At 41.0% G+C, this 26731-nt stretch overlaps 2 protein-coding genes across 4 annotated transcripts in view; one reads left to right on the top strand and one right to left on the bottom strand.

Moving 5' to 3' along the window:
* QRSL1 (glutaminyl-tRNA amidotransferase subunit QRSL1) overlaps positions 1-1656 on the bottom strand; it is a 34230-nt gene extending 32574 nt beyond the window's left edge. For both annotated transcript variants that reach the window (XR_011854189.1, XM_072141859.1), the window contains exon 1: positions 1499-1656. Coding sequence is in view for 1 of the 2 variants with exons in the window: in XM_072141859.1 (XP_071997960.1) it covers positions 1499-1522 (24 nt within the window). In the remaining variant the exon portion in view is untranslated. The remainder of the gene's footprint in view (positions 1-1498) is intronic.
* Positions 699-24133, top strand: RTN4IP1 (reticulon 4 interacting protein 1). 2 transcript variants are annotated; one of them, XM_072141861.1, is made up of 9 exons: positions 699-777; positions 2301-2452; positions 3833-3901; positions 4805-4929; positions 5557-5605; positions 9201-9337; positions 17232-17415; positions 17567-17659; positions 23995-24133. In XM_072141861.1, exons 2-9 carry the CDS (start codon positions 2327-2329, stop codon positions 24112-24114), a joined length of 903 nt encoding a protein of 300 aa, XP_071997962.1. In that variant the 5' UTR covers positions 699-777; positions 2301-2326; the 3' UTR covers positions 24115-24133. The 2 variants fall into 2 exon arrangements, with proteins under 2 accessions (XP_071997962.1, XP_071997961.1); XM_072141860.1 differs by lacking the exon at positions 699-777 and adding an exon at positions 1657-2193.
* The last annotated feature ends 2598 nt before the right edge of the window (positions 24134-26731 follow it).

Consider the following 26731-nt stretch of genomic DNA (forward strand, 5'->3'; position numbering starts at 1 on the left):
GAAAGCAGAATATTTGCAATGCAGCAGTAAATGGGCTTTTGCAACCTGTATTTAGTGAAAATGAGGTCCCTGGTGACAGATTCCTTTGAGGGCGCGTTCACACGTTCCGCTAGCGTCGTGTTCATAACCCGGTGCTAGCGCACAGTGGGCAGGACTCGGGCCAATCACATATTCGTTTCCCGGGAAACGCATGCGATTGATAACCCGATCGCATGTGTTTCTCTGGAAACGTATATGCGATCCCCAAGCCATGGCCCCTGTATGCTAGCGCCACGGTATGAACGCGACGCGAGCGGAACGTGTGAACAAGGAAAAAAATCTACTACATGCAGATTAACATATACAGTGGGTACAGAAAGTATTCTGACCCCTTTAAGTTACTTTTCACTCTTTGTTTCGTTGCAGCCAATTGGCAAGATCAAAAAAGTTTTTTTTGCTCATTAATGTACACCCTGTACCCCATCTTGACAGTAAAAAACAGAATTGTAGATATTTTTGCTAATTCATTAAACAAGAAAAACTGAAATATGACATATATCACAAGGTCAGAAGTATTCAAACCCTATATTGTGACACTCACATGCTGTCCATTTCCTTCTGCTCCTCCTAGAGATGGTTCTACTCCTTCATTGGAGTCCAGCTGTGTTTAATTAAACTGATTGGACTTGATTTGAAAAGGCAGACATCTGTCTATAAAACGCCTCACAGTGCATGCCAGAGCAGATGAGGATCATTAGGTCTAAAATACTGCCCAAGGAGCGCAGAGGCAGAATTGTGGTAAGGCACAGATCTGGCCAAGGTTACAAAAGCATTTCTGCAGCACTCAAGGTTTCTAAGAGCACAGTGGCTTCCATAATCTTTAAATGGAAGAAGTATGGGATGACCACAACTCTTCCTTGACCTAGCCATCCAGTCAAACTCAGCAGAACTGGACCCCGAATGATGCAGAGAACAGGTGTTCTATTTTCACTAATGGGTGGAGCTGCGGGACAAATATGCATCCTGTAGTGATAGCTCTGCTCTTTTCAGTGAGATGTATCATTAGGCTCTTTTCACTAAAAAGAGCTGAGGTGATCTAGCTCCTGAAAGGTTCTCTGCTAAATCTAATGTAGGGAGTCTCCGTTCAGGGGCGGAGTTAGTGGCAATGGGGCGGGGTTCATTGAGCTATCGGCTCCCTGTCAAGTACAGGGTAAATTTATTAGAAATAGAGACAGGGACGGGTCAGGAAGAGATGAAAATACATGTCGCATGTCCTGCCTGGCCTGACCCTCTATAGTGCTTTCTTTTACACCCCAAAGCACTATAGAAAGCACTACTTACTCTTCTATAATATTGATGATCTTGCTTTATTGTTTTGCACTTTGTGGTATTATTTTGAGATTGGTGACATTTCTGCACTGCTCTATGAGCTTTATAACAATGTACTATAAGATGCTCTGAAACATAATGTGTAATATCTTAGTACATAGAGCACCTAGACCACAAGTCTTACACTTACCTCCCGCAGACTGATCCCCAGCATTCCTCAGACTCCAGATATCCCGATTTAGCAGGGGAACCGGGATACTACAGGGCGCTGACATGTGTTGGTTGGCAAATAGAAACAACAAGCTACAGAGTGTCTGATTGGTAGCTGGTTCAGTATCCCCTGCGGTTATTGGATTACACAGGAGTGAGGCTCGGAACGCGGAAGTGCTCAGAGGACATAGAGGGGACAAGACTTGGATGTATAGTAAGAGGCTGGTGGCGGAGTGTCACAAGTGTGACGGCTGTGTGCATTGCGCCGCTTCACAGTCCGCCAGTGACTTGGTGTCCTCCCTGAGTTTTCTTACTCCCGATTCAGTGACATGAAGCATAGTGTAGACTTGGTGTGGCTATGAATGTCGCGATAGGACTGTGTCTGTAACTGTGTAGCTTTGTATGCTGTATTGAGCATCATGCATATCGTGTGCAGGAGATCTGCTCTACACCTGGGTAGAGGCAGTATACTAGCAGGTGTTGGTAAAGAAAGGGGCATCCATTCCTCATGTCCCAGGAGGACGGTGATGCCAGCATGGGTCATTGACAAATATGGGAGCAATGATGTTTTACGTTACAATGAGAACGTGCTCTTTCCTATCATACATTATCCAAATGAAGTGATCATTAAAGTCCACGCTGCAAGTCTAAATCCTATTGATGTGAACATGAGAAGTAAGTGGCCCTCATGATGTTCTTTTAACTCTATACACACTTTAATCTGGTATCTGTTTTCACATGATTTAGAGCAGAAGCCTAACTTATTCCCCATTATTTTCAAGGTGGATATGGAGCAAAAAGTCTGAAAATGAGTCGGGATCCACTACATATCAAGACGTCAGGCAGTGAATTTCCTTTGATTTTGGGCAGAGATGTTTCAGGAACTATCATGGAATGTGGACTTGATGTGAAATACTTCAAACCTGGAGATCAGGCCAGTATATTAATGAGAGCTAGGGTCAACAGTTTACTATTCCACCAGAGAATGAGATGCATAGAAATATAAATAGGGTATTCTCATCTGAGCTATTTAATAAAACCCCTGGGCCAACCTTATTTTCACGTGAACTTTAGTTTTCTCAGCTAAGGACAAAGGATCCAAGGTCCATTGTTTGCAGCTTGTTTCTCATCGGCATGTGAAGTCCGCTCACAAAAGTTGACTAAAGAAAAGAATACCCAAGTTGCAAACAGGAATTAATCATTTAAAAAAAAAAAATCATGTCCCACAATATCCTCTTTTAAAATATCAAAACATTGATAAAAAGATTTGTACAGTTGTACAAATGGTATAATTGAGAACATCATCCCACAAAGATTGACGACTCAGACCCAGCTCTGTATACATATGAAAAAGTTACAGGTGTCAGAATATTGCAACACTACAGTTCTTTAAAGTTTTTTTTATTTAAAGTATTAAGACATTAAAAAATATATATAATTCTACCTCTGTGATTGTACTGAGCCAAAAGAATAAAGGAGAGTAAATAAAGGCCTTCAGAAATTGGCGCAATTGTGGGGTTTTTTTGCCAATTACACCACATTTGGAATTATTTTCCAGCTTTCCGTTACATGCCACAAAAAATTAAATGATACCACTAGATCCTGAATGTGTCCTCCTACAGCTTTGTACACAGATAAATAAAAAAAAATATGGCTTGTGGAAGAAGGGAAGTGAAAAACCAAAATACAAACCCCCCCCCCCCCTCCCAAAATCCTGGCCTTATCAATTCCAATATATATATATATTTTTTCCTCTCCATTTTCGTGTGACAGCTATGGCCCATTATTACATCTTGCACTAGGACTCCGCCCCTATAACACAATGAAATTCATCCTAAAGTTGTGTTGACCCTCTTCATTTGAATTATGGACACTCTCCATGTGCAATTCAATCCCAGTGGGGTGGAGCCTCTCCCGTTTGAAGATGTGTTTATACCAAAATGCTTTGAAAAGCACACTGCTTCTACACCAGAAATAATTGTGCAACTATGTGACCTCCTCACCATGTGGACGTAGAGGGGACGTGAGGGGGCACGGCCGTCAGCGTAGTGGGGTGTGTCGAATCTTGTGTAGTTTTGCTTGGCAAAGACCTCAAGAGGCCTAAGCTGTATCTGCTATGACACGCGGGGTGTGGCCCTTGGCCTTTATTATACATTGGCAAATGAGCATCAGCTTATGATAAATGCCCCCCCCCCATGTGTTTTGTCAGTAAACATTGCATGACACATGTTGCTTGTTCCCTAACAACAATCATGATAAAACATATTTATCATATATGATAATTCAGATAAATTTTGTTGTAATCTGTTGACAGGTTTGGGCAGCGGTCCCTCCATGGAAGCAGGGTACATTTGCAGAATTTGTTGTTGCAAGTGTGAATGAGGTAAAGATACAAAGTTACTGCTTTCTTTGTGTTATATCTGTCTGCATAGAACAATTTGAACCTTTATAGAGAGAGGATGTTTGTGTGTTAGTAGTGACAATGCTCCCTATATTTCTTCATGTTCTCTTTCTTATGCCGCATGGAACTACATACAGGTCAGTTCTATTACATTAATGTGACAGAGCACAATGTCCTAATAAACTGTGAAATCCCTGCAGAACAGAGTTTTGTAATCCAGTATGTCTATACCACAGAATTGTATGATTAAAGGAAAAGACTGAGCAGAAAAAGTCTTTATTACAGTCAGTTACAAGCACAGGCACTGCCCACCATTTAAAAACACTGGGCAGTCATTAAACTTTACCTAATGGTTTTTTATAAGTGTGGCAGGAGGCAGGATATTTAGGTAATATACCAAGATACTGTATATCTCTTAAATGTCTTGAAATGTAAAGTAAGCCTCCTGGTTCAGAATTATCTTTTAACTCATCAGCTGCTATTCCTGTCTATAAAATGACCACAAATGGAGGGTCCTGTGATCTCTAACTGGCCTTGACCATCCCTGGACCTTATGAAGGTATATTCATGAATACTATCATAAGCCCCTGTACGGGAGATTGGTCATGGACAGATAGAGATCACATGATCCTCTACCTGCATCCATTTTATGGGTAGGAATGGCAGCTGATGAGGTATAAGGCATTTCTGAACTAAGGGGGTACTTTTTACATTACAGTGAAGAAAGAACTGTTAATAGATGTATATTGCTAAAATCTCCGATATCCATGCATATTGCAAAAAATGTGTGGCCAACAATTTTAACTTATTCAACATCATATAATAGATCCCTGCTCTAAGATTAAAGTGTAAATCATAAATTTGTGGTGTGTGATTTCTTTTTAGGTATCCTTTAAACCAAAGTCGCTTAGTCATACAGAAGCAGCATCTATACCCTATGTGACCCTTACTGCATGGGCAGCTCTTGTGAACAGCTGTGGTCTGAGTAAGGAAAAGTGTCCAGGAAAGCGGCAAGTGTCTTTCAAATTCTTCTTAAATTAGATGTGATATTATGTGAACATGGTAATGATTTGAAGTTCTACAATAGTATGTTGCCATCACGGTAAGGATTTAGGCTACATTCACACGAACGTATGGAGGACGTATATACGGCCGACGTATATACGGCCAATATACGTCCCCCATACACTCCTATGGGCGCACGGCACCCTACGGGAGCGGTACGGTGCAGCACACGTACGGCACCGTACCGTTCCGTACCCGGGAAAAAGATAGGACCTGTCCTATCTTTTCCCGTAATACGGGGCCGTGCGCCATAGGTTGCTATGGAGAGGGGCGGGGGTGAGCTGCGCTCACCTCCTCCTCCTCTCCCTGTACACTGCCGTTGCCCGCTACGGTACGGTACGGGTGGGCAACGGCAGTGTGAATATAGCCTTACTTAGATTGTCACTTAATTTCCAAGGATTTTAAAATCTATGACATTACAATTCAAGTCTTCATTCATTAGCTACTTTGTTCAATAATGTATACAGATAACATATCATCTTTATTTTTGGAAAATAAGGTTTCGTGGCTGTCATATCTTTGATTGCATAGTAAAGAATAGGAGTAACTTTATTTATTTTTTTTCGTTTTAGTGTATTAATTCTTGGGTCATCAGGGGGAATTGGTACATCCTCCATTCAGGTATTTGCATCTTAATGAAGTTCATTCACATTAGACTAAAGATTAGCTTCAGAATTTACACTTGACTGTATACTGACCCAACCCTGTGTCCAAACTAGACTATGAACTGGCCAGCCACTGCACATACCAGGGGAGTAACTAGGAGAGGCTAGTCCCCATACACATACACACACACACATACATACATACATACATACACTTGTATGCACACATTTCTGTACTCATAAATACAGTTATACACACATACAGTATATGTGTATACATCACATTTGCTCACATACTGTATAGTACATACACATTATACACACACTATATACAGCATTTACACACAATGTATTTCCCACCCTCGGCTTATAGTCGAGTCAATAGGTTTTTTTGTGTTAGGGCACATTCACACGCGGTATGCCCACCGTGCGGGCATACCGCCGTGTGCTGGAGAGGAGGAGGAGGTGACCCCTCCTCCCTCCATAGAGATTAGGCCACATGCTCTATCTTTTTGCAGTGTGAGGGCTGGATCGGTGCCACACATGTGCGCCGTGCTGCTATTGCTGTCTATGGGGACGTACATGCGGCCGCATGTACGTCCCCGGAGACGGCCATGTGAATGTGCCCGTAAAATTAGGGGTCTCGGCTTATACTCGGGTCGGCTTATACTCAAGTATATATGGTAGCTATATTCAGGCTGCTGGGAACTACCCAGGACCATTAATGGTAGATTTCCTTTAAAGGTAACCTGTCAGGCACATCAAGCCCCCAAATTGAAAGTCGTACCTCATTTACTGTAGTGTACTGTAGTGAGTTGCTCTGCATGTTGATATTGAAATGAGTCTGCGGCTCCTGTGATTTATAAAATAAAGCCCCTACTCTGCATCGTAACCTGTGAATTTAGTCAGTCGGGTGTTCCTGAGCTGTCCCGATCCAGGCTGCAACAATCTCTTCCTTCTCTGTCTGGTAAACACACCCCCTCCACACCTCCTACTAAGCTGCAGTACACATCAGGGGTCTGCAGGGGGCGTGTTTACAAGAGGACAGGGGAGGAAGAGGGTGTTGACTCAGGACAGCTCAAGAACACCCGACTTACCCAAATGACAGCATTACAATACAAAGTGGGAGAACGTCATTTTATAATTCACTGGAGCTGCTGAATCATTTTAATATCATCACACAAAGCAACTCACTACAGTAAATAAGGTACGGCCTTCAATTTGGGGGGGGGGGGGGGGGCTAGATGTGCCTGACAGGTTCTCTTTAAAGCTGTGTCTTGACTTAGAAAATGCATATCTTTTTTTTTTTTTACTTCCATCTGAGACCATTATCGCCAAGATCTGGGGCCTTACTACAACAATAACTTATAACCAGTATTAAATACTGGGGGACACTTCAATCCTGGAAATCCAAGAAGTATGCCAAGGCACATCCAGTAAAATAGAAAAGGCTTTATTTCATCGTCTTTAATAGCATAAGAACTGGTGGGTTACAAGAAAAAACAGCCTACACGTTTCAAAGAAGTTCCTTACTCATGGCTGCCAAATGCCAAAATTTAAACCACAATGTGGGTACCCCACAAAGCAAGGGGAAGGAGGACAAGACTAAAGCTATAAGACACTTGTAGTAGAAAATAATTGCATCTTTATTGGTACAATATAGACAATAAAAAAACGTTTAATTGCAAGCTATAAAACAAGTGGTGTCCACAGGATACAGTACAGTGATGAATGGTGAAACAAAAAGGAATAGCAATCTAAACCCGGACAATGTGGAGACCAAGCATATATAGAGTAAAAATACATGAGGAACAGGACAAAAGGTAACATGATACAAATCTCAGTAAGGGGGTAACATTACGGTACTAGGGTGTCATTTTGACGCATGACAAGTAGCAACTCAAACCAAACTCTCATTGTCCCCCTCAGCCTGCTTCCACCTCTTAGATTACATTTTAAACACAAGTAGCCTATAAAGTTACACCTATAACATTACATCATATCCTTCATGAAACAAGCATATCAAAGAGCCAATCACATTGATGTTTATACAAAAGAGAAAAGAAACACTTATTATAGGAATTTATAAGGATTAAAAGGATCTTCTAATGCGGGAAGCATTTATTAGGACATAGAAATATGTATACATTTCATTTATTTATTTATGATAATTCCTATAATAAGTGTTTCTTTTCTCTGTTTGTATACACATCAATGTGATTGGCTCACAGTGCATCGCTATAGGCTACTGAACTCAACCATGAGTAAGGAACTACTCCAAAACGTTTTATTTTTTTTTTCTTGCCTGTAACCCACCTGTTTTTATGCTTTTAACCCCTTACCGACATGTGACGTAATAGTACGTCACATGCCGGGTCCCGGTGCATGGAGAGGGCTCGCGGGCCGATAGCCGGTAAGTCTTTGCTGCATATTGCAGCAAAGGCTTACCGGTAACACCCGCGATCGGTGCCGGCACCGATCGTGGGTGTTTTCCTGCTGATCGCTGCTGGCAAAGCTGCTGGCGGCTTCAAAAAGATGGGGGCGCATCGGCGCCACCATCTTTCTGAGGATCGTCGCTCCCCGTGATGTCATCAGGGAGCAGCGATCCGTCGCCATGGTAGCTTCGGGTCTACTCCGGGTTAACCCATTCATTACAATGTGCTATCAGCAGTAAAATACACATATACTACCATACTGTAGTATAGCAGTATATGATAGGATCGTACAGACACCCTAGGGTTAAAGTACAAAAGTATAAAAAGTGATCAAAAGGTCGTACAGTCCTAAAAATGATAACATTGTAAATGTCATCAAAATCCGCAAAAAAACTGCATTACCCACAGCTCCATAGACCAAAGTATGGAAAAGTTATTAGCGCCAGAAGATGGCAAAATCTCCCCAAAAAATTTTGTACAGGAGGTATAAATTTTTTTAAATGAAGAAAATAGGAAAACCAGCGCTTCCGGAGACATTTGTAGTATAAAGATGAAAAAATTCTGTTTCTTTATTGGTTCCTCTTTAAAAACATATAACACGGCAGTGTGCACATACACAGATACACGGGGTAAATTTTTTTAAATGTATGATAACATTATAAAACCTATAGAAATTTGGTATCCCCGTAATCGTACCGACCCAAAGAATAAAGTAGACATGTCATTTGGGGCGCACAGTGAAATCCGTAAAATCCAAGCCCACAAGTATACGGCACAAATGCGTTTTTTTTTGCCAATTTCACTGCATTTTGGAATTTTTTTGTCCCGCTTCCCAGTACACGTCATGGAATATTAAATACCACCATTTTGAAGTGTAATTTGATACGCAGAAAATAAGCCGTCACACAGCTCTCTACATGGAAAAATAAAAAAGTTACAGATTTTTGAATTTGGGGAGTGAAAAATGAAAAGGCAAAAACGAAAAATGGCTGCAGCGGGAAGGGGTTAAAGAAGATGAAATAAAGCCTTTCCTATTTTACTGGATTTCCAGGATTGCAGTGTTCCATGTATTGTCAGTGGCCAAAGCTGCTCTCCCCTGCATGCTATTAAATACTTTTGGTTTTTATGAATGTTATTGTTTTTTGTTAACATCAACCTCTGATTAATCCATTTTAGCTGCTGAAGGCTTGGGGTGCTCATGTGACTGCTGTTTGTTCTGGCAATGCCTTTACTCTAATGAAAGATCTTGGGGCTGATGACATCATTGATTATAAAGTAGCCCCTTTGGAGGACCAGTTAAAAACAAGGGATCAGTAAGTCCATACTACAATTAAATGTTTATAGGTCTTTTAGTTGATTGATTTTGTTTTGTACAGTATGTTACTTGGATAGAAGACTATCATTAATGATTACATATAGAAATCATCTAAGTACCAGAATGATATTTACCACTGGATACAAGTTTCATCTTTACCATGTCCAATGTGTCAAATTATATTTCCACTAATAAGCCTATTGACAATACCACTATACTAACTTGTGCCCATACGGTTTTTAACTAAATGCATAGTTTCTATCCCTGGAAATTAACTTTGTTAGCCTACCTGGCACCCTGCCAGAATGAACAGCGAGTCCCAAGGATGTATGCTATTTTTGCCAGTCTCCCTTCCCCCCCCCCCCCTCCCACTTCCCTTTGAGAGTCATCCTCTGCTCTGCATTGCCAAAGGGAGGGTTGAAGAGCAGAAATGAGGTGTGAGATGCTCTACCTAGCGTGAATAACGCACACCATTGGGACTCAATTCACCACCAGGCAGGGTTCCAGGTAGGCTTACAAAGTACATTTTCTGGGAATAGGAGCTATGTATTTCTTGGCTAAAAACAGTGTGGGCGCAACATAGTATGGTGCTATGGCAACCTGTCATTAGGCTTATTAGTTAAAATCTAGAGAATGGATCTACATAAATAACCCCTTCCCATAAGAAACCGTAATAGAGGAGCTTTTAAAGTAGGATGTGCAGGAAGCTGGGACGACTATGCATATAGAGAAGACAATGAAAGAGATTAAATGGGGGATACCTAGGGGGAGGGGTTAACAAGCATAGTAGGGAGGGAATGAAGAACACAGGTAGACAACAGAAATATTTATGTATAAAAGATAAATGTTTATTGATTTCAAATGTAAAATATTCGAGTGGAGCAAGTTCATTTCAGGGAGGCCAAAGCACTAAAAAAAGGGGGGAACCATATAAAGTCCATGTACATTAATGCCTGAAGCCTCACAAACAAGATGGAGGAACTGGATTTGCGTCTATTATGATTGTGCTGTTCATATACAGTAGAAGGTTAGTCCTTTTTTAAGAAATTAAATGCAGCCGCATATACATCCCCCCACGGCAATGGGGCCGGTGGCGGTACTAGCACCGTTCTGTGCCATACACCGGGAAAAAATAGAGCATGGGCCGCTGTTTACTATGGAGGTGGGAGGGGTCACCTCCTCCTCCTTTCCAGCGCGGGAATACCGCCATGTGAATGTCCCTAAAGTCTAGTTCCTCTGAGGAATAACTTAGTGGTCATGATGAATAGAGATGAAGAAAGGGCAAATCTATTTAACATGGTCTTCTCTACTGTCTTTACGCGAGAAAATCCTGTGGTAGATGACATGATCAGCAATAATGTAAATCTTCCGTCAGTTGCTTAACCACCTTTAGGACACAGCACGATTTTTGAAATCCACCTATAAGGCAGCCTTAATTGGTAAACTCTCCATAAGGAGAACTCTAACTTCCAGCAGTATCCCATTTTCAGGAAAATTTTGGAATAATATGATGAAATCCTTGATAAGGCAAAAAGAAGGGTTTTCCTAAACTCAAACATGGTGCTAAAAAGTTTGTTCCTGACCCAAAAAATGCTAAAGGAAATTACCATGCAATGGGTAAACCAGGAAGATGGAGTTACCAACAACACTTCCAAGAAGTAATAACACAGGGATGGGGGGGGACTTCTCCACGTCCTTCCATAATGGATGGTCAAACATCACTCAAACAAATGGATCCTATCAAAGAAAAAAGATACAAAATCAAATTCATGAGCGCCCCTCCCTCAAAGATTCCATATTTCAATACTGCCTTTAAAGGGAACCTGTCCGCTTAAATTTACCTAATAAACCACTACCAGTATGTTGTGCAGCAGCTGAATACCTTCTTTCATGATCCTGTGTGGTGGCATCATCCAGAAAATCTACTTTGAATTGAGTATAAATTGGTTGTATAAAATCGGGGAGGCAGAGATTTTAACAGTGTATTCAAGCTCTCTTGTCTTCAGAATACCACCATTATTGTAATTGATGGTCCTGGACCCAGCAAAATCATTAACCAGATCTCCATTAGTCTTGTGCATGATGTCAATTGCAGGGGAGGAGGCGTTCTGAGACGGGGAGAGCATGACCATGTTAAACTCTCCACCTGCTTGACTTTATACAACAAATTAACAACTCATTTTAAAGTTGATTTTGTGGATGATGGAACCTTGCAGGGCCATGAAAGAAACATCTGGAAGGTATAAAGCTGCTAGACAACATACTAGTAATCGTTTATTAGACCAATTTCTGATGACCGGTTCCCTTAAACGTATTTCAGCAAACAACTATAGAGAAACATTCTTCCTCTCTTAACCTTAAATGTCTTAATCAAGGTTTCTCCATCAGAATGCGGTCACTATTCTCCACTCTTCCTAATAAAGAAGCCAAACTGTTCTTAGAATCTTTTAATAGTGTTTAATGCACTACGTACTCCTAGATCCAGGCACTGCGACTGTGGTGATCTTCTCATACGTTATCCACAGTCTCCTTTTTTCTTAAAGTGACTTTTTAAATTATGCTAATAACCCTGAAAGGCTTTGGGGTTGTTTCCAGAGCCCCTCAGTGATGTCTTTTTACTCTGTTACGGTGAGCAGAACAGCTCTCTCACTCATCCTTCCAACCATGTAATCTAGGAGCAGGAGGAAGTGCAGGAGGGAGAGACCTGATCTGCTTGTTATAACAGGTGAAACTATATCACTGAGGAGCACTGAAAATTAAGAATGAAAATGCTACTTAAATAAGTTTGTTGATTTCATCCATCTGAAGGAAAGAAGATGGCTGGTGGTCACATGTCAACATCACATGTTCTGCACCCACCTAGGCAGGTCATGTGATCACTTAGTTTGGCTGTAGTTGGTTGGTTGCAGTGCATCTAGTGTGGCCAATGTTTTGGTGAGACGTAATCTCAGCAGGGTTCACACACATCAGTCTGTTAAATCATCCCTGGGAGCAGAGCATAAGAGGTAGGAGGAGTTAATGTGAACTAAAGGATCATGAGACTTCTAGTTTCCAGTGGTGGCCATCTTGATGATAATCCTGCATACTTTAGAGAGGCCAAAAAAATTTGTGAATCATAAAATCAAATGATTTAATGTCATAAGCCACAAAATGGAGCTTAAAGGGAACCTGTCATCAGAAATTGGACTAATAAACCACTACCAGTATGTTGTCAAGCAGATGAAAAGCTTCTTGATTGTGTTTCCTTCATGACCGAGCTTGGTGGCATCATCCAGAAAATTAACTTTGAAGTAAGATGTGTAAAGTCCGGGAGGTGGAGAGTTTAACCCTGAAGTCAAGCTCTCTTTGACTTTGAACACCTCCTCCCATTTGATTGACCATATGCGCCGGACTTCAGGAGATCTGATCAATGATGTCCCTGGACACGGGGCCATCAATTACAGTGAACAAGGCATTTTAAGGCAAGGAAAGCTTGTCTTCAGTGTTAAACTCTCCGCCTCCGTGACTTCATAGTAGATTTTCTGGATGATGCCACCACACCAGGCCATGAAAGAAACATCATCTAGAACAGTGGTTCTCAACCTGTGGGTCGGGACCCCAGCGGGGGTCGAACGACCAAAACCGGGGGTCGCCTAAAGCCATCGGAGCTGCAATTTTACTGTGTTTTTAATGCGAGTTGCATGGTTTGGGGTCACCACAGCATGAGGAACTGTATTGCGGGGTCACAGCATTAGAAAGGCTGAGAACCACTGATCTAGAAGCTGCTAAGCTGCTGACAATATACTGCTAGTGGTTTATTAGGCAATTTTCTGATGACAGGTTCCCTTTAAGTTTTGTCATATTAAAGGGGTTTTCCCACAAACAAAAGTTAGGCCCTATCCACATAATGAGACCCGGTCATGCACAGCAGTCTGCTCCATTAGACCACCGGAATAATGAGTGGTCTGATGGAGGTACGTTTCGGGATCTGTGGGGGTCTCCGCACTGAGACTCCCAATGATCAGCAAGTTAAGCCCTATTCCGTGTATAGGGCCAAACTTTTGTTTGTGGAAAAACCTTTAATTTATAGCATTATGGGTTCATATACCCATAATACCCCTTTTAAGTTCCTTACATTTAAAGACTGCATTTCTTACTGCTATTACCTCTGCCTGTGACAGGATATCATCACCCATAAATTGAACCCAATTTTTTTTACCAAAAAAATTCATAGAAAACAAGAAACTTTTCTTCCATTGTTCTGCAATAATCCAAAAGAGGAGATGTGGTATCTTCTAGATAGAAGAATGGTAATGATCTACCTCCAAGTCACAAACAGCTGGAAGAAGCGCTCAAATATCCCCCTTCTCAGGGAAAAAAAGAAATGTCAGATGCCTTCAAAAGCTGCAATAGCTAGATGGCTAAAATCAGACATCAAGAAATACCGTACTCTAAATAATAATCTCTACTTGAGAAGACATCATTGCAATTGGGACTCTTCTGCAGGGGACCTCCCCTTTGGCTTAAAGCCATGGTTTGTCCCTTAGGAGATCATTTGGAACATCTCCAGCTGCGCTATCATTGGGGACACCATGGAAACAAGGAATTAATACTCACTGATAAATTAGTTCCCATAAGTCCACAATGTATGCCTATATTAGTCCCCTCCCCTTGTTATTTTGTATGTTATTCTAACATACTTAAATAAAAGAAGTTTAAAGTTCTCACATAGTGGTTATTTGGTAGTCACTGATGAGTTCAGTTGGGCAGTAATGCAGGACCTATGGAAACTGAATTACCCATGAGTACTTATTCCTTATTTTGTGATCATTCAGGCATCAGAAGTGTTAATAAACAATTGCTCATTATTATTATTATTAATAATTTTAAGAGAGATTTGTATAACTCAATAGTTAAAGGGAACCTGTAATCAGAAATTGGCCTAATAAACTATTACCAGTATATTGTCATGCAGCTTCTAGATTGTCTTTCTTTCATGGCCCAGTGTGGTGGCATCATCCAGAAAATCAACTTTGAAGTGTCAAATGGTTGTAAAAGTCAGGGAGGTGGAGAATTTAACACTGTCAAGCTTTCTCTGCCTCTGAACACCACCTCAACTGTGATTGGCATCATGTGCCGGATTTTAGGAGATCTGGTTAATGATGTGGTTGTTCTGAGGCAAGGAGTTAACCTCAGTGTTAACCTCTCCGCCTCCTTGACTTCATAAAACCAATTTAGATTTCACTTCCAAAATGATTTTCTGGATGATGCCACCAAACTAGACTATGAAAGAAATATGATCTACTCATCTGCTTGACAATATACTGGTAGTGATTTATTAGGCCAATTTCTGATGATAGGTTCCCTTTAAAGGGGTTGTCAGAGTTTATTAAAATATCTACTGGTACAGAGTTTAAAAAAAATGTTGTACCCAAGGCCCTTGGGTGACAGAGCCACAGTGGGCCCCTTTGCAGTGAAATCACGTGGTGACATTAATAATTCAGAAACTAAAACAGTCTCCTGTTCCCTAAAATATTCCCTAGTTTATCATACCAACCAGCCCGCTCATGGTTATTTTATATAAAGCCTAGATTCCTTTTGTACAGCCTTATGTGGGCCCCCAGCAGCTCTGGGCCCCAGCATGTGCCCAGGTATGCCCAGTGCTGGTACCAGCCCTTCTAGTACCTTCTTCAGTGCAGCCGTTGTCCCGCGCCACCGTCCAACTTCCAGTCACCTGGCACGCCCACCCGATACATCATTAGTTTCAATGTATAGTCCACTCGCCAGTATTGGGATATTCTTCTTGCTTTATTTATGCATACTTACATACAGGAGATATACAAACTGAAGGGAAGGGAGGACTTGTTGGAGTGTAAGATGAGGCAACAGCCCTTTTGCGCTAATTGCCCTTCTTCCAGCCTCTTTACTGGGTGACCCTATTGCCAAACTTCACTATATGCGTTGAGGGTGGCTCTAAGTAAAATACTAGTGCCAATGAACTGCTTCTTTTATTTGATTGACGGGTTACATACCTATAAGACTTTCATACAGTGGTGTGTTTGCATAGTAACACTTGATGCATATCACCACTTTTAGACCGGCATCTGCAGTCACGTGACAGGGGGTGTCTCTCGTATCCTGAGGGTACAACTCACGTGAGCACGTGAAAAAAGTAATACCTCAGGGCCAATTCTCAAGATTGAGATGTATAAATGGATACAACAGGATTTTGGAAGACAAGCAGGAGAATCAAAAAGGATACCTTGAACGGCTAATAGACAGAGCATATGAACAGATTTGTGTTCACTTTTGACTTCTCTCCATGGCATAAAAGGTATTGTATATACTCATGTATGAGCTGAGTTTTTCAGCACAAAAATGTGCTGAAAAACCTCACCTCTGCTTATACACGAGTCAAAAAAAAAAAAAAAAACTTGCTTACTCGCCTTCCGGCGGGTCGTCAAAGACGCGGCCATGCGGATACTTTAGAGACACTCCCCGTCATGTGACTGCAGACGCTGGTCTAAAAGTGGTGTTACTGGTGTTGCATCAGGTGTTACTATGAAAACACGCCAAGCCTGTATGAAAGTTTTATAGGTGTGCAACCCCTCAATCAAGTAAAAGAAGCAGTTCATCGGCACTAGTATCTTCGTTACATATAGTGAAGTTCCGTAAAAGGGTCGCATAGTATAGAGGCCGGAAGAAGCGAAAGGGCCATTGCCTCATCTTAGGCTCCAACACGTCCTCCATTCCCTTCAGTTTGTATATTTCCTGTATGTAAGTATGGGTAAATAAAGCAAGAAGAATATCAGAAGACTGAGTGCCTCCATTTCTATCTTTCTTGTGGACTATAAATGCTTTAACAGACAACGGGACACAGAGCACCGCTACATTATATGAATATAGGATTTGTCACAGTGGGAAATACCATAGATCCATTGTTAAGAGCGAATCTGATTTTTGGGGAAGAAAAAATAAGAAGCAAAAATTAGTTTCAATGTGTATTAGGCACCAAGACACTGGGTGGGCACACTTGGCAGGTGGAAGTTGTCGGAGCCAAGCGTGCATTACTTTGTAAACAAACGGTGGCACAACAACAAGTATAAGGTAAGAATAAGTTGTTGGTGGTTTTTTTTTTTTACAGCCCCCCTTCTCAGACCACCTGTAGATTTATTTTTTTTTTTAATAAACTTGGAAAAACCAAGTTGCACAAAGACAGGTCATAAACTGTTCAGTTTTTTGAACAAGAATGTTTTATCCTGTTACATGGAGTATATGACTGTCTAGCTTACTGACAAATACTGGTGGAAAGCAAAACAATTAGTTTGCATGTCTTGCGTATAGGCAGGTACCATGATATATTATCATACAACATGTAAATCCCATGGCTTCTTTCAGCTTGGTAATTTGAATGATTTGACTGCGTTAAGGTCATCCTGTAGCATCATGAACCTAAAAATGCAGCAATAGTTTAAAGGGTGAGTCCCATTATTTTAATACTGGTGGTGATCCAACCCGGGACCCCTACTGAATTTGAAAGTGCAAACTGCTGTGGTGCGTTTCTTTGCATGTTTAGATTTTTTAAGAATCTGAAGGAAAAATTGATGGCTCCAGTCTCATTTTAGTATTTTTTTCTTTTCTTTCTTTTATATGGCATTGAGTATATTGTTCATAGTGTTTACATGTCCCATTTTAGAATTTTGATGCATTTACTTTTTTAAATATAATATTTAATGTAGGGATATTATAGTCAGAAAATGTATTTACCCAATAGAGATCCTGCTGCAATTTTGAGTTTAAATATTACAGACATTGGCAGGAAGTAAGAACAAAGCCTACCTGTTTCTATATATTTTCTTTATAAATGTGGAATTCTTGTATTTTTTTTTTACTTTTTCTCATTTAAATTTCAGATTTGATGTCATCCTTGATAATATCGGAGGGACTAATGAAGCCTTGGCTCTTCAGTTCCTAAAGCCTTGGTCCGGAGCCACCTATGTCACACTGGTCACTCCTTTTCTATATAACAATGACCAGCTGGGGATAGCAGATGGCATGATGCGTACGGGAGTTACACTAGCATCAAAAGTATTTAAGGTAATAGTTCCCATTTCTAGTTAGACAGTACAGTGGGGTAAGGTTTTGTGAGGCATAGTACAACTTTGCTGAGTATGCAAAAGGTGTTTTAGAGATTTTTATTTCTATGTCCAACATGGATTATGTCATGCTACCATTTTCTTTGTTTTAGCACTACTACAAAGGAATCCACTATCGATGGGGATTCTTTACTCCTAGTGGTCCAGCTCTAGATGAAGTAGGAGAGCTTGTTGATGCTGGCAAGGTATGTAGCAGGTAGTGAATTGGTATGACTTCCACTTAAAGGACATCTACCATCCGACTAATTGACATTAGATTCCCATTATTGACCTGCCGGAAACTGATCTTTTTATATCAAACAACTGCTTTATGTCATAGAAATAGAAGTATTAAAATATGTGAATAAGATGGAGCGCTGGCTCCAGCTCTGCAAGCTGTTAATTTCTTCATGCGCCCACCTTTTACGTTGTAGCCTGGCCCCACCCATCAGTCTCGCAGAAAGTCTGTGACAGGCAGGGCCAGGCTACAAAGAGCAAAGTGGGGGTATGAATAAATTAATAGCCCGTGGAGCCTCGAGGCGCTCTGGAGCACCTCTGGCTTATTTACATATTTTTAAACTTCTATTTCTATGATGTACAGCCGCTCCTTGATATAAAAAGTGCAGGTCCCGGCCCGGGTTTTGAAAACAGGCAAGTCAGTAATAGGAATCTACAATCAATCACTCTGATGGTCAATGTCCTTTAAGCTTCATTTTAACAACATAATGTCCTGATTTTCTTTTGTGCATTGGTAAAGGGAAATGTATATTCTATTAAATAAGACATTCATGCCGTGTAAGAATTCTGCACAGAGACTCTGTGTGTTTGGGGGGAAATGTGTTAAGTATAGTTAAACTTTTGGTTTGGTGTATTATTTGGGTTGATTGAATGCATACTACTAGTTGTATGGTATTATTCACTTGAATTTGTGTTTTCTTCTCTTACATAAATATGGAGCCATAACTTCTGATTCATGTATTAAGGATAGGGTAAAGAGTGGTAAGGATGTGGTATAAGACAAGATTTCAAGGGTGTGCTAACTTTGTCAGTGTCTGTTTGTTGACCTCAAATGTCGACGCTGCTGTTCAGTGAACTATGATGTAAGGAGTACTATCCCCAGCAATAAGTGTGAAACTGCCCTAAGTAGTGAATGAATTCAAATTGTCAATCAATATTGAGTTTCCATTTGTTCTGATCATTTTGAAGCAACAATAAGGGGGCATAACTATGTGCTCTGTCTGAAGAAAAGGTAAAGAGTACTCAGCACTCACGAGAAGCCACCAGGGTAATTGTAAAAGCAGTGGTCTCCAGGGTGAATTGGCGGGGCTATCCACTGTGCTAGTTCTCAACTCAGCTGTTGGCATCCTATAATGAATTACTGAGCAGAGGTCCATGTCAGCTGTATTCTATCTTCAGTCTGCCCATCATGTTCCCACACACAGTGGACCTCCTCCACTGCTGAATTTAATAAAGAATCTAGCAGCATCCATAAGCCTGCCCTGCACACCACCCCTTCCGTCTAGGCTTGTGTGTAATAATCTGTGTATAGGCCTCTGTAACTGTATTGCATGTTAGTATGGGTTTGTCACATCTGTGTTGTACAGCTAAGGAGATGCTTCAGCCTTAGATTCTGTTTCCTGATAAGCTCGGCTGCTAGTGCTAGGGCATAAGAGAAAAGGACGGCATTTTAGGAAGTGAGGGAAGCTTCTCTGGCCTCATTGCCCTTAGCTGATGTCACAACCAGGAAGTGCCTTCCTCCTCTTCAGGAGACGCTGTAAAGGATTTTACAACTATGGCTTATACAGAAGCATGATAGAGATATCTTTGTTGCTCTATCCAGCTGTGCTAAAATTATTTTTGGATAACTTCAGCGGTTTACTTTAAAGGCAACCTGTCATGCCGATTTGGGACACTTAACCACTCACAGGTCCTTGGATAGGTGGTTTAATATCACAAATTGCCCTGTATGATTTTTAACCATTTTGAATGAAAGAAAAAACTCTATACATATCTCAATCCCTTGGCACCTGCGCCTTCTGGCAAGTGAAGGCTGCATATTACACGCTGGGTTCACTGCACAAGAGCTGTAGGTATGGCGCATGTGCAGTGAAGCCGGAATACACTCCTGCTTCACTTCCATCATCGAACGCACATCTAGGTAAGTATTTAATTAAGTTTAATTATTTTAAAAAGGTCGATTTTGGGACCTGTAGTTTGTTTAGGGTACCAAAAGTGCTTACTTCTGCAGTAGCATTTGACGTAGACTTAAAGGGGTTGGCACTTTACCTCATGTTTTTGTAATCTGTATGTAAGTGTGTGGGGGCAGGATGTTAAGTAATTTACCAACATACATCTATGAATAGTTCTGCTTCTCTTTCTTGATACCTCCTGTATTTTTCCTCATCAGCCAGACATTCCTGTCCATAAAATGGCCGCAGATGGAGGGTCATGAATCTCTAACTGGTGATTGATCATGGACAGTTAGAAATCACATGACCCTCTATCTGCAGCCATTTTATGGAGAGGAATGTCTGGTTAATGAGGTAAGATACAGGAGGCTTTACTTCACATATCAAGAAAGCTGAGCAAAACTTTTAATAGTTGTATATTGGTAAATTACCTAACATCCTGCCCCCACACATACATTACAAAAAACATGAGGTAAAGTGGCCAACCCCTTTAATTCTATACCGTACTATAATATGATAAATATTTATTGTTCTAATGGAGACTAATGAATAATTTCCTGCCTGTGATGGTCAGTGAGGAATGAGGAAATGGAAAAAGTGTAAAAGCCCTGTATCATGCATGGTGTTTTTGCATAAACATAAGTATATATATAATCCCTGCTCTCAATAGACCCACGTGTTAATCCCTCTTCCCAGACCATAACAAAAGTGGCCTGTGCCAGGAGTCTGATGTTCTCTTGTAAATGGGCTTTGGTTTATTATTCCCATAATCTCCCCTGATCTTTGTGTATTCACCCAGGACCAGGCATCTGCGGCCTTAATACAGGAAGGACTTTTAACTGACTCAGTTGATTTCAGCAAAGGTTCAGTTTTATGTTGTTCTGCTGTACGTCAGCCGCTCCTGGATTACACAGACAATGTAGGCGATCATTGCAAATAACACATTTGTACAATGCTAGATAGAGGGGATCATCACTTTGGTATTCGTATCACTACTTTTAGCCCTGAACAGAGCAGAATTACTTGGACAATACAAGAAATGATGTAATATCAATAAAACGTACTAACGTGTCTTTTTTATGGTGAAAAAAGCCAAATCACATATGTACTAGTTAACTGTATACATTTCTATACTTCACTCACTTTCTGGTAAAGGGGATGACATGATACTATTTTTAGAATTACACTGACATTTATGACCACAATTATCAATCTTATCTTGAATGCCCATTCATTCCACTGTTTTTGGTTGCATTAATGCATTTGCTGTCGGGGGCATTTGCACATAATGTAGTAGAAACTGATTATTTCTCTTTAGTAATGCCACTCAGCGGTTGTTGTTTTTTTTTTTTTAATACTCAGACACTTTTATGTAATTTTGTAACAAATGATAGTTAGAACTTTTACACTTTTTTTTTTTTTCCACATCAGAAGCACATGTCTCCTTAAATTACATCTGCACGGTCTTCTCAACTTCGCAGAGCCCATAAAGTTTACAGGCTATTGGGACTCAACCACGTGATGGTCCACTGTACCGAACAATTTTTAGAGGCCCTTAGGATCTACTACACAAATCTCCCCCAGGAGCAGCCTCTCATTCACTCTTTCCTAAAATCTATCTACCTACCCACACTGTCCCCTTCTGATGAAGAGGCACTATTGTCACCCTTTCCATAACAGAATTTATGGAGGTGCTCACCTCAAGTAAAAGTCTGGAACCAAACCTTCTGCTCATTTACTTTTATAAGAGGGTTGGAGACTTTTTGTCCCCCTCAACAGGGCCTTCCTACAGAGCCACATAAACAGACTGATTGCACTCCAACTTTGACACCTTTCCTGCCTAGAATCTCTTCCAGCTGAGAAATCTCTGCCACAGTCTTCTCAGTCATTATATAAGTGTCTGCTGGAAAGATGGATCCATTTGCCGCTTGACTGGCTACAACTGACTTCAGTCAGGAACTGGTGTCAATTGTAGCAAACTTGAAATTTGGTCATACTCTACCTTTTTTTCCTGCCCTTGCCACGTACCTTTTTTTTTTTTTTTGATAAGTGGCGAGATGGGTAAAAAAAAAATTTTTGTGCAGAAATTTTATGAGGATTTGCCCGCGATGTGTCAGTTTGGTTCCGCTCATCTCTAACTCTAAGTTCAGTTGTGTCCCATGCAACCCAGAAATATTGGTGGCCATCCAGCCAATCCGGCAAATTGGTAACCCTACCTAATAGCCATGGCTGTGATTGGTCATTGTGAAACACCTGGTTCGGGTACGCACCTTAACCCTTTCAGGACCTGGCCCTTTTTTGTTTTTTCATTTTTTACTCCCCATGATCAAAAATCCATAACTTTTTTTATTTTTCCATGTACAGAGCTGTGTGACGGCTTATTTTCTGCGTAACAAATTGCACTTCATAGAGATGGTATTGAATATTCCATGCCGTGTACTAGGAAGCGGGAAAAAAATTCCAAATGCAGTGAGATTGGTAAAAATACGCATTTGTGCCGTCTTCTTGTGGGCTTGGATCTTACGGATTTCACTGTGCACCCCAAATGACATGTCTACTTTATTCTTTGGCTCTGTGCGATTACGGGGATACCAAATTTATATAGGTTTTATAATGTTTTCATACATTTAAAAAAATTAAAACCTCCTGTACAAAAATTTTTTGGGGGATTTTGCCATCTTCTGTTTTTTAGGACTGTTCGACCTTGTGATCACTTTTTATAGTATTTTTTTAAATGACAAAAAACGTGCCATTTTCGACAAAAATCGTGCGATTTTTCCGTTACGGGATTAAACGCAGTGAAAAACCGTTATCATATTTTGATAGATCTGGCATTTTCGAACGCGGCGATACCTAATGTGTTTATGATTTTATTTATATCAGTTCTAGGGAAAGGGGGGTGATTTGAGTTTTTAGGGTTTTTTATTATAATTTTTTTTAAACTTTTTTTTATTTTTAGAATTTTTCAGACTCCCTAGGGTACTTTAACCCTAGGGTGTCTGCACGATCCTATCATATACTGCCATACTACAGTATGGCAGTATATGTGTATTTTACTACTCATACATTACAATGTGCAATATGCATGGGTTAACCCGAAGTAGCCTCGGGTCTTCGCCGCTCACAGTGACGTCATTGGGGAGCGGCGATCCTCGAAAAGATGGCGGCGCCCATGCGTGCCGTGCTGGCACCGATCGTGGGTGTTACCGGTAAGCCTTTGCTGCAGAAGCTAAATGAAAGAGTAGCTAAACCTTGTACCATTTTAATCTAAGCACATTGTCAGCACATAGCATCTCATAGCACAGAGGAATCATGAAATGTGTGCTAAGAGAGTGTCACTGAGTGATAGTAGCTAAAGCAGCAATAAAACTGAGTAAAATTGTAAAGTAAAAGGGCTAAAAATTATCTTTATTGTGTAAACATCACTAGGGGATTAAAATTTGAGAACTTTCTTTCTTGGGCAAAATCCTTTTAAAGATGGTATTTAAAGGGCACCTACCACCACAAATCTACCTATAAAGGTAGATTGGGTGGTAGGTGGGTCAATGGGACGTGAGGATAGCCCTTTAAGGGCTAATCCTCACGTCCCTGCACTTTTTTAATAACTTTAATTTGGTATTTATTCAAATTTACTTATGCGGCTACCGGGCGTGGAGTAGCCGCATATGAGATTACATGAGGCGGCTACTCCACGCCCCGGTAGCCATTTTACCCCTCCTACTCACCCATCTTCGGCGCGCAGCTCCGCGTAGCTGCGCGCCCTCGTCCGGCGATCCTGCCGTCTGCGCATGCGCAGAAGAGCAGGCCCGCGCCTGCGCGGTCACAACTCCGAAACAGGCGCGGGCCTGTTCTTCTGCGCATGCGCAGACGGCAGGATCGCCGGACGAGGGCGCGCAGCTACGCGGAGTAGGAGGGGTAAAATGGCTACCGGGGCGTGGAGTAGCCGCCTCGTGTAATCTCATATGCGGCTACTCCACGCCCCGGTAGCCGCATAAGTAAATTTGAATAAATACCAAATTAAAGTTATTAAAAAAGTGCAGGGACGTGAGGATTAGCCCTTAAAAGGGCTATCCTCACGTCCCATTGATCCACCTACCACCCAATCTACCTTTATAGGTAGATTTGTGGTGGTAGGTTCCCTTTAAGAGAGCTCATCTTTAAAATTGATTTTTTTGTAGCACCTGTCTGGGGATTGGCATTGCTCTTATCCTTGGTTTTATACCTATACAGACAAGCAAAAGAAGTAGAACAGCTTCAAATAATATTTATTTTAACAGAATATAAGCCTATTTGATTGATTTGCCTGTACAGTAAATCCGTAACTATATTTCTTTGTTTTTATCTTTTTATAGATTCGTCCTGTAATTGAAGAAATATTTCCATTTTCTAAAGTCCCTCAAGCCTTCCAGAAGTTAGAAGCAGGACATGCTCGTGGAAAAACTGTGATCCAAGTTACTGATCCTGAAAAATAAAAAAGTTTCTTTCTTTGTACTTCCTCTGTTTTTCTAAAAATGACATCTGTGTCTTTTCTTTGCGTGGGGCAGTGATGTGTTCTCTTCTAATGTGTGAAGTGCCATTTGGTAATGTGAGGACAGTCTAATCTGAGTGAAAAAACTAAATAGGTGAATTGAAGAAGGTAAATTCTGTATAACTTTTTTCCCTTTGGTTATTTTATGCCAAAATAATGCCTGATCCCCTATTAAAGACAACATGTCACCAGCTTTTACCCCGTTTGTACTACTCCCCACAGGTAGGGTATGAAATGTCATTTCTAGAATTCCCTCTTTTAGATGAAATCTCAGAAGAGTCATATTTTAGTGTGATATTAAGGGGCCGCAGGGGTAGTGTCACTTCAGACGTCATGATCTTTGGTTCTATAATACCAAGAAACATGCAGTTGGCATCATATTGAAGAATGTGGTTCTGTGAGCTTGTTTCAATCTGAAAGATGAGATTCTTGTCTTTAATATAACATTGTGGGGGACATGTATTACTCCTATTGCATTTTCTTTTTTGTGTGTGACTTTTTGCGGCATTTTAGGCGCAGAATCAAGCAGTGTACCAAAGTTGGCTGCCTCAAGGATTTAATGCAGTGTGCCGTATTTATCTTTGCAGCCCAGATGTTTATGCGACTTTTGGGCTTGGAAAAATTGTGCCTAATAAGTTGCAAAACAGAGCATGTTAGACCCAGACTTACTTTTGGTAAATTACTTTACTAAGTTACACACCACAAAAAGTCCCAAAAGTGAGACTAAACAGGCAACTCATCATATGTATCACAAAGGGAAAAAACTTAAGTTACATTGCAATGGTTAAGTAGGAAACATGAAAAAGTGGCAGACGAAAAACTATGCAACATGTGCCCACATGTGTGTGTGTGTATATATATATATATATATATAATACAAATAAAGGAGGTCTGAACTGACTCTGCCCCTGCACCTTGTAAACTTGACTCATCTCAAAATCTGACTCTTCTTGGTTTATTTTCACATAACTTCCAAAGGTGATCTGGTGAGATTTAACATAAAACAGGGAATTTTAGAAAAGATATTCAGTACCCTACCTGAGGTAGCTCGTAGTTAGGTTAAAGCTGTTTATACAACTTATACTTTGTTAATTTTTAACTAGTCCTATGTGTGTTAAAAAAAAGAGCAAAAATGTTTAAGGTAGCATGAAAAAAAAGTTGTGCCCCCTAACTCCGCCCCGACCAGGCACTGACCTTAGATGTCAGCAGGTGCGGGTCCAGAATCTGCTGCAATGTCTTTAGATTCTGATTAGTTTTCACCATAGATTGCTTTGTTTTCCTCCTTTGAGAAGATTCTATCAATAATCGGTCTCTAGACTATCTTCCACTTCCCTCCATTGTTCTTTTTAAATTCCCTATTCTTCTCCAACCATTGAAAATATAGAAATTCTTTCCACTTTCTTTTCACCTTTAGCATTGTTGGTAGATGTGTCAGTAATACCTTTTTGACAGACAATATAAACAGATCAGTTCTTCTTTCAGACCTGCCCTCACGGTGTTGGAAGATGCTTCTCCATACATCCATTTCCACTCTTTCCCACAATGCATACTCAATAAGTTGAATTGTTGACCCCCATAATCTCTCTGCTGCTTGACAGAACCATAAGCAATGTATAAGATTTGCTTAAAGTCTCCCACATTAAAGGGGTTGTCCGAGTTTAAAAAAAAATAAAATATATGTGTCCGGGAGCAGGCTGCCTAAAATAATAAAGATGTACTTACCTCCGGTGCCCTCCGGTATCCAGCGCTGCTGTCGCTCCGGTCCGGGCGCCATGTAAACAAACATGGCCGCCGGAGCAGCGCTGGACTCAGCTTCCGGCCGGCCGTGGCCGGGTACGCCTATCCGTCCCTATACACAGCATTGTGTATGGGGGCCGGAAGGTTGTCGGGTCCGGCCGGAACTGAGTCCAGCGCTGCTCCGACGGCCATGTTTGTTTACATGGCGGCCGGACCGGAGCGACAGCAGCGCTGGATACGGGAGGGCACCGGGAGGTAAGTACAGCTTTATTGTTTTAGTCAGCCCGCTCCCGGCCACATATAGTTTTTTTTGAAAACTCGGACAACCCCTTTAAGGGCATTCTGCTTTGTAATCCAGGAATTTATTTAGGAAAGATTCATCAAAAGCCAAGTAGGCTCTTAGTGCTATTCTCCACTGCATCTCTCTCAAGAATTCAGATATGATAGCTTTATGTGTGGCTCTCTAGCCCTTAAGGAGCCTCATACCTACTTCCTGTTGAACTTTTCCCTTACCTGTTTAATTTTCCTGTTTTCTCATGTAAAATACATTCAGTGACAGTGGCTCTACCAAGCTTTCTTCTACCTCCCTATTTACCAGTGTTTCTCGTCCATTATCCCATTGGGCTGGAAATCTAGCTATGCAGGAAATGTTATACTCCCTCAAGTTAGGAAAGAAGAGGCCCCCCATTATTCATGGTTTCTGTATATACTGCATTGCCACCCTTACTTTTTTCCTGTTCCATAAGAATTTCTGGAAGAGACTAGTTATTTTTCTTATATCATCATGCTTTAGTAAAAGGGGGAGATGCTGCTTGGTGTACATC

Source organism: Engystomops pustulosus, chromosome 3 (assembly GCF_040894005.1).
Source record: "Engystomops pustulosus chromosome 3, aEngPut4.maternal, whole genome shotgun sequence".
NCBI classification, from domain to species: domain Eukaryota; kingdom Metazoa; phylum Chordata; class Amphibia; order Anura; family Leptodactylidae; genus Engystomops; species Engystomops pustulosus.

Bases quoted from the DNA above. Each gene is read 5' to 3' on its own strand.
- RTN4IP1 (XM_072141860.1), top strand. From the start codon at position 1,938: ATGCATATCGTGTGCAGGAGATCTGCTCTACACCTGGGTAGAGGCAGT. The intron at 4,930-5,556 runs GCAAGTGTCTTT...TTTTCGTTTTAG, and splicing joins GAAAAGTGTCCAGGAAAGCG to TGTATTAATTCTTGGGTCAT. The intron at 17,416-17,566 runs GTAATAGTTCCC...TCTTTGTTTTAG, and splicing joins TAGCATCAAAAGTATTTAAG to CACTACTACAAAGGAATCCA.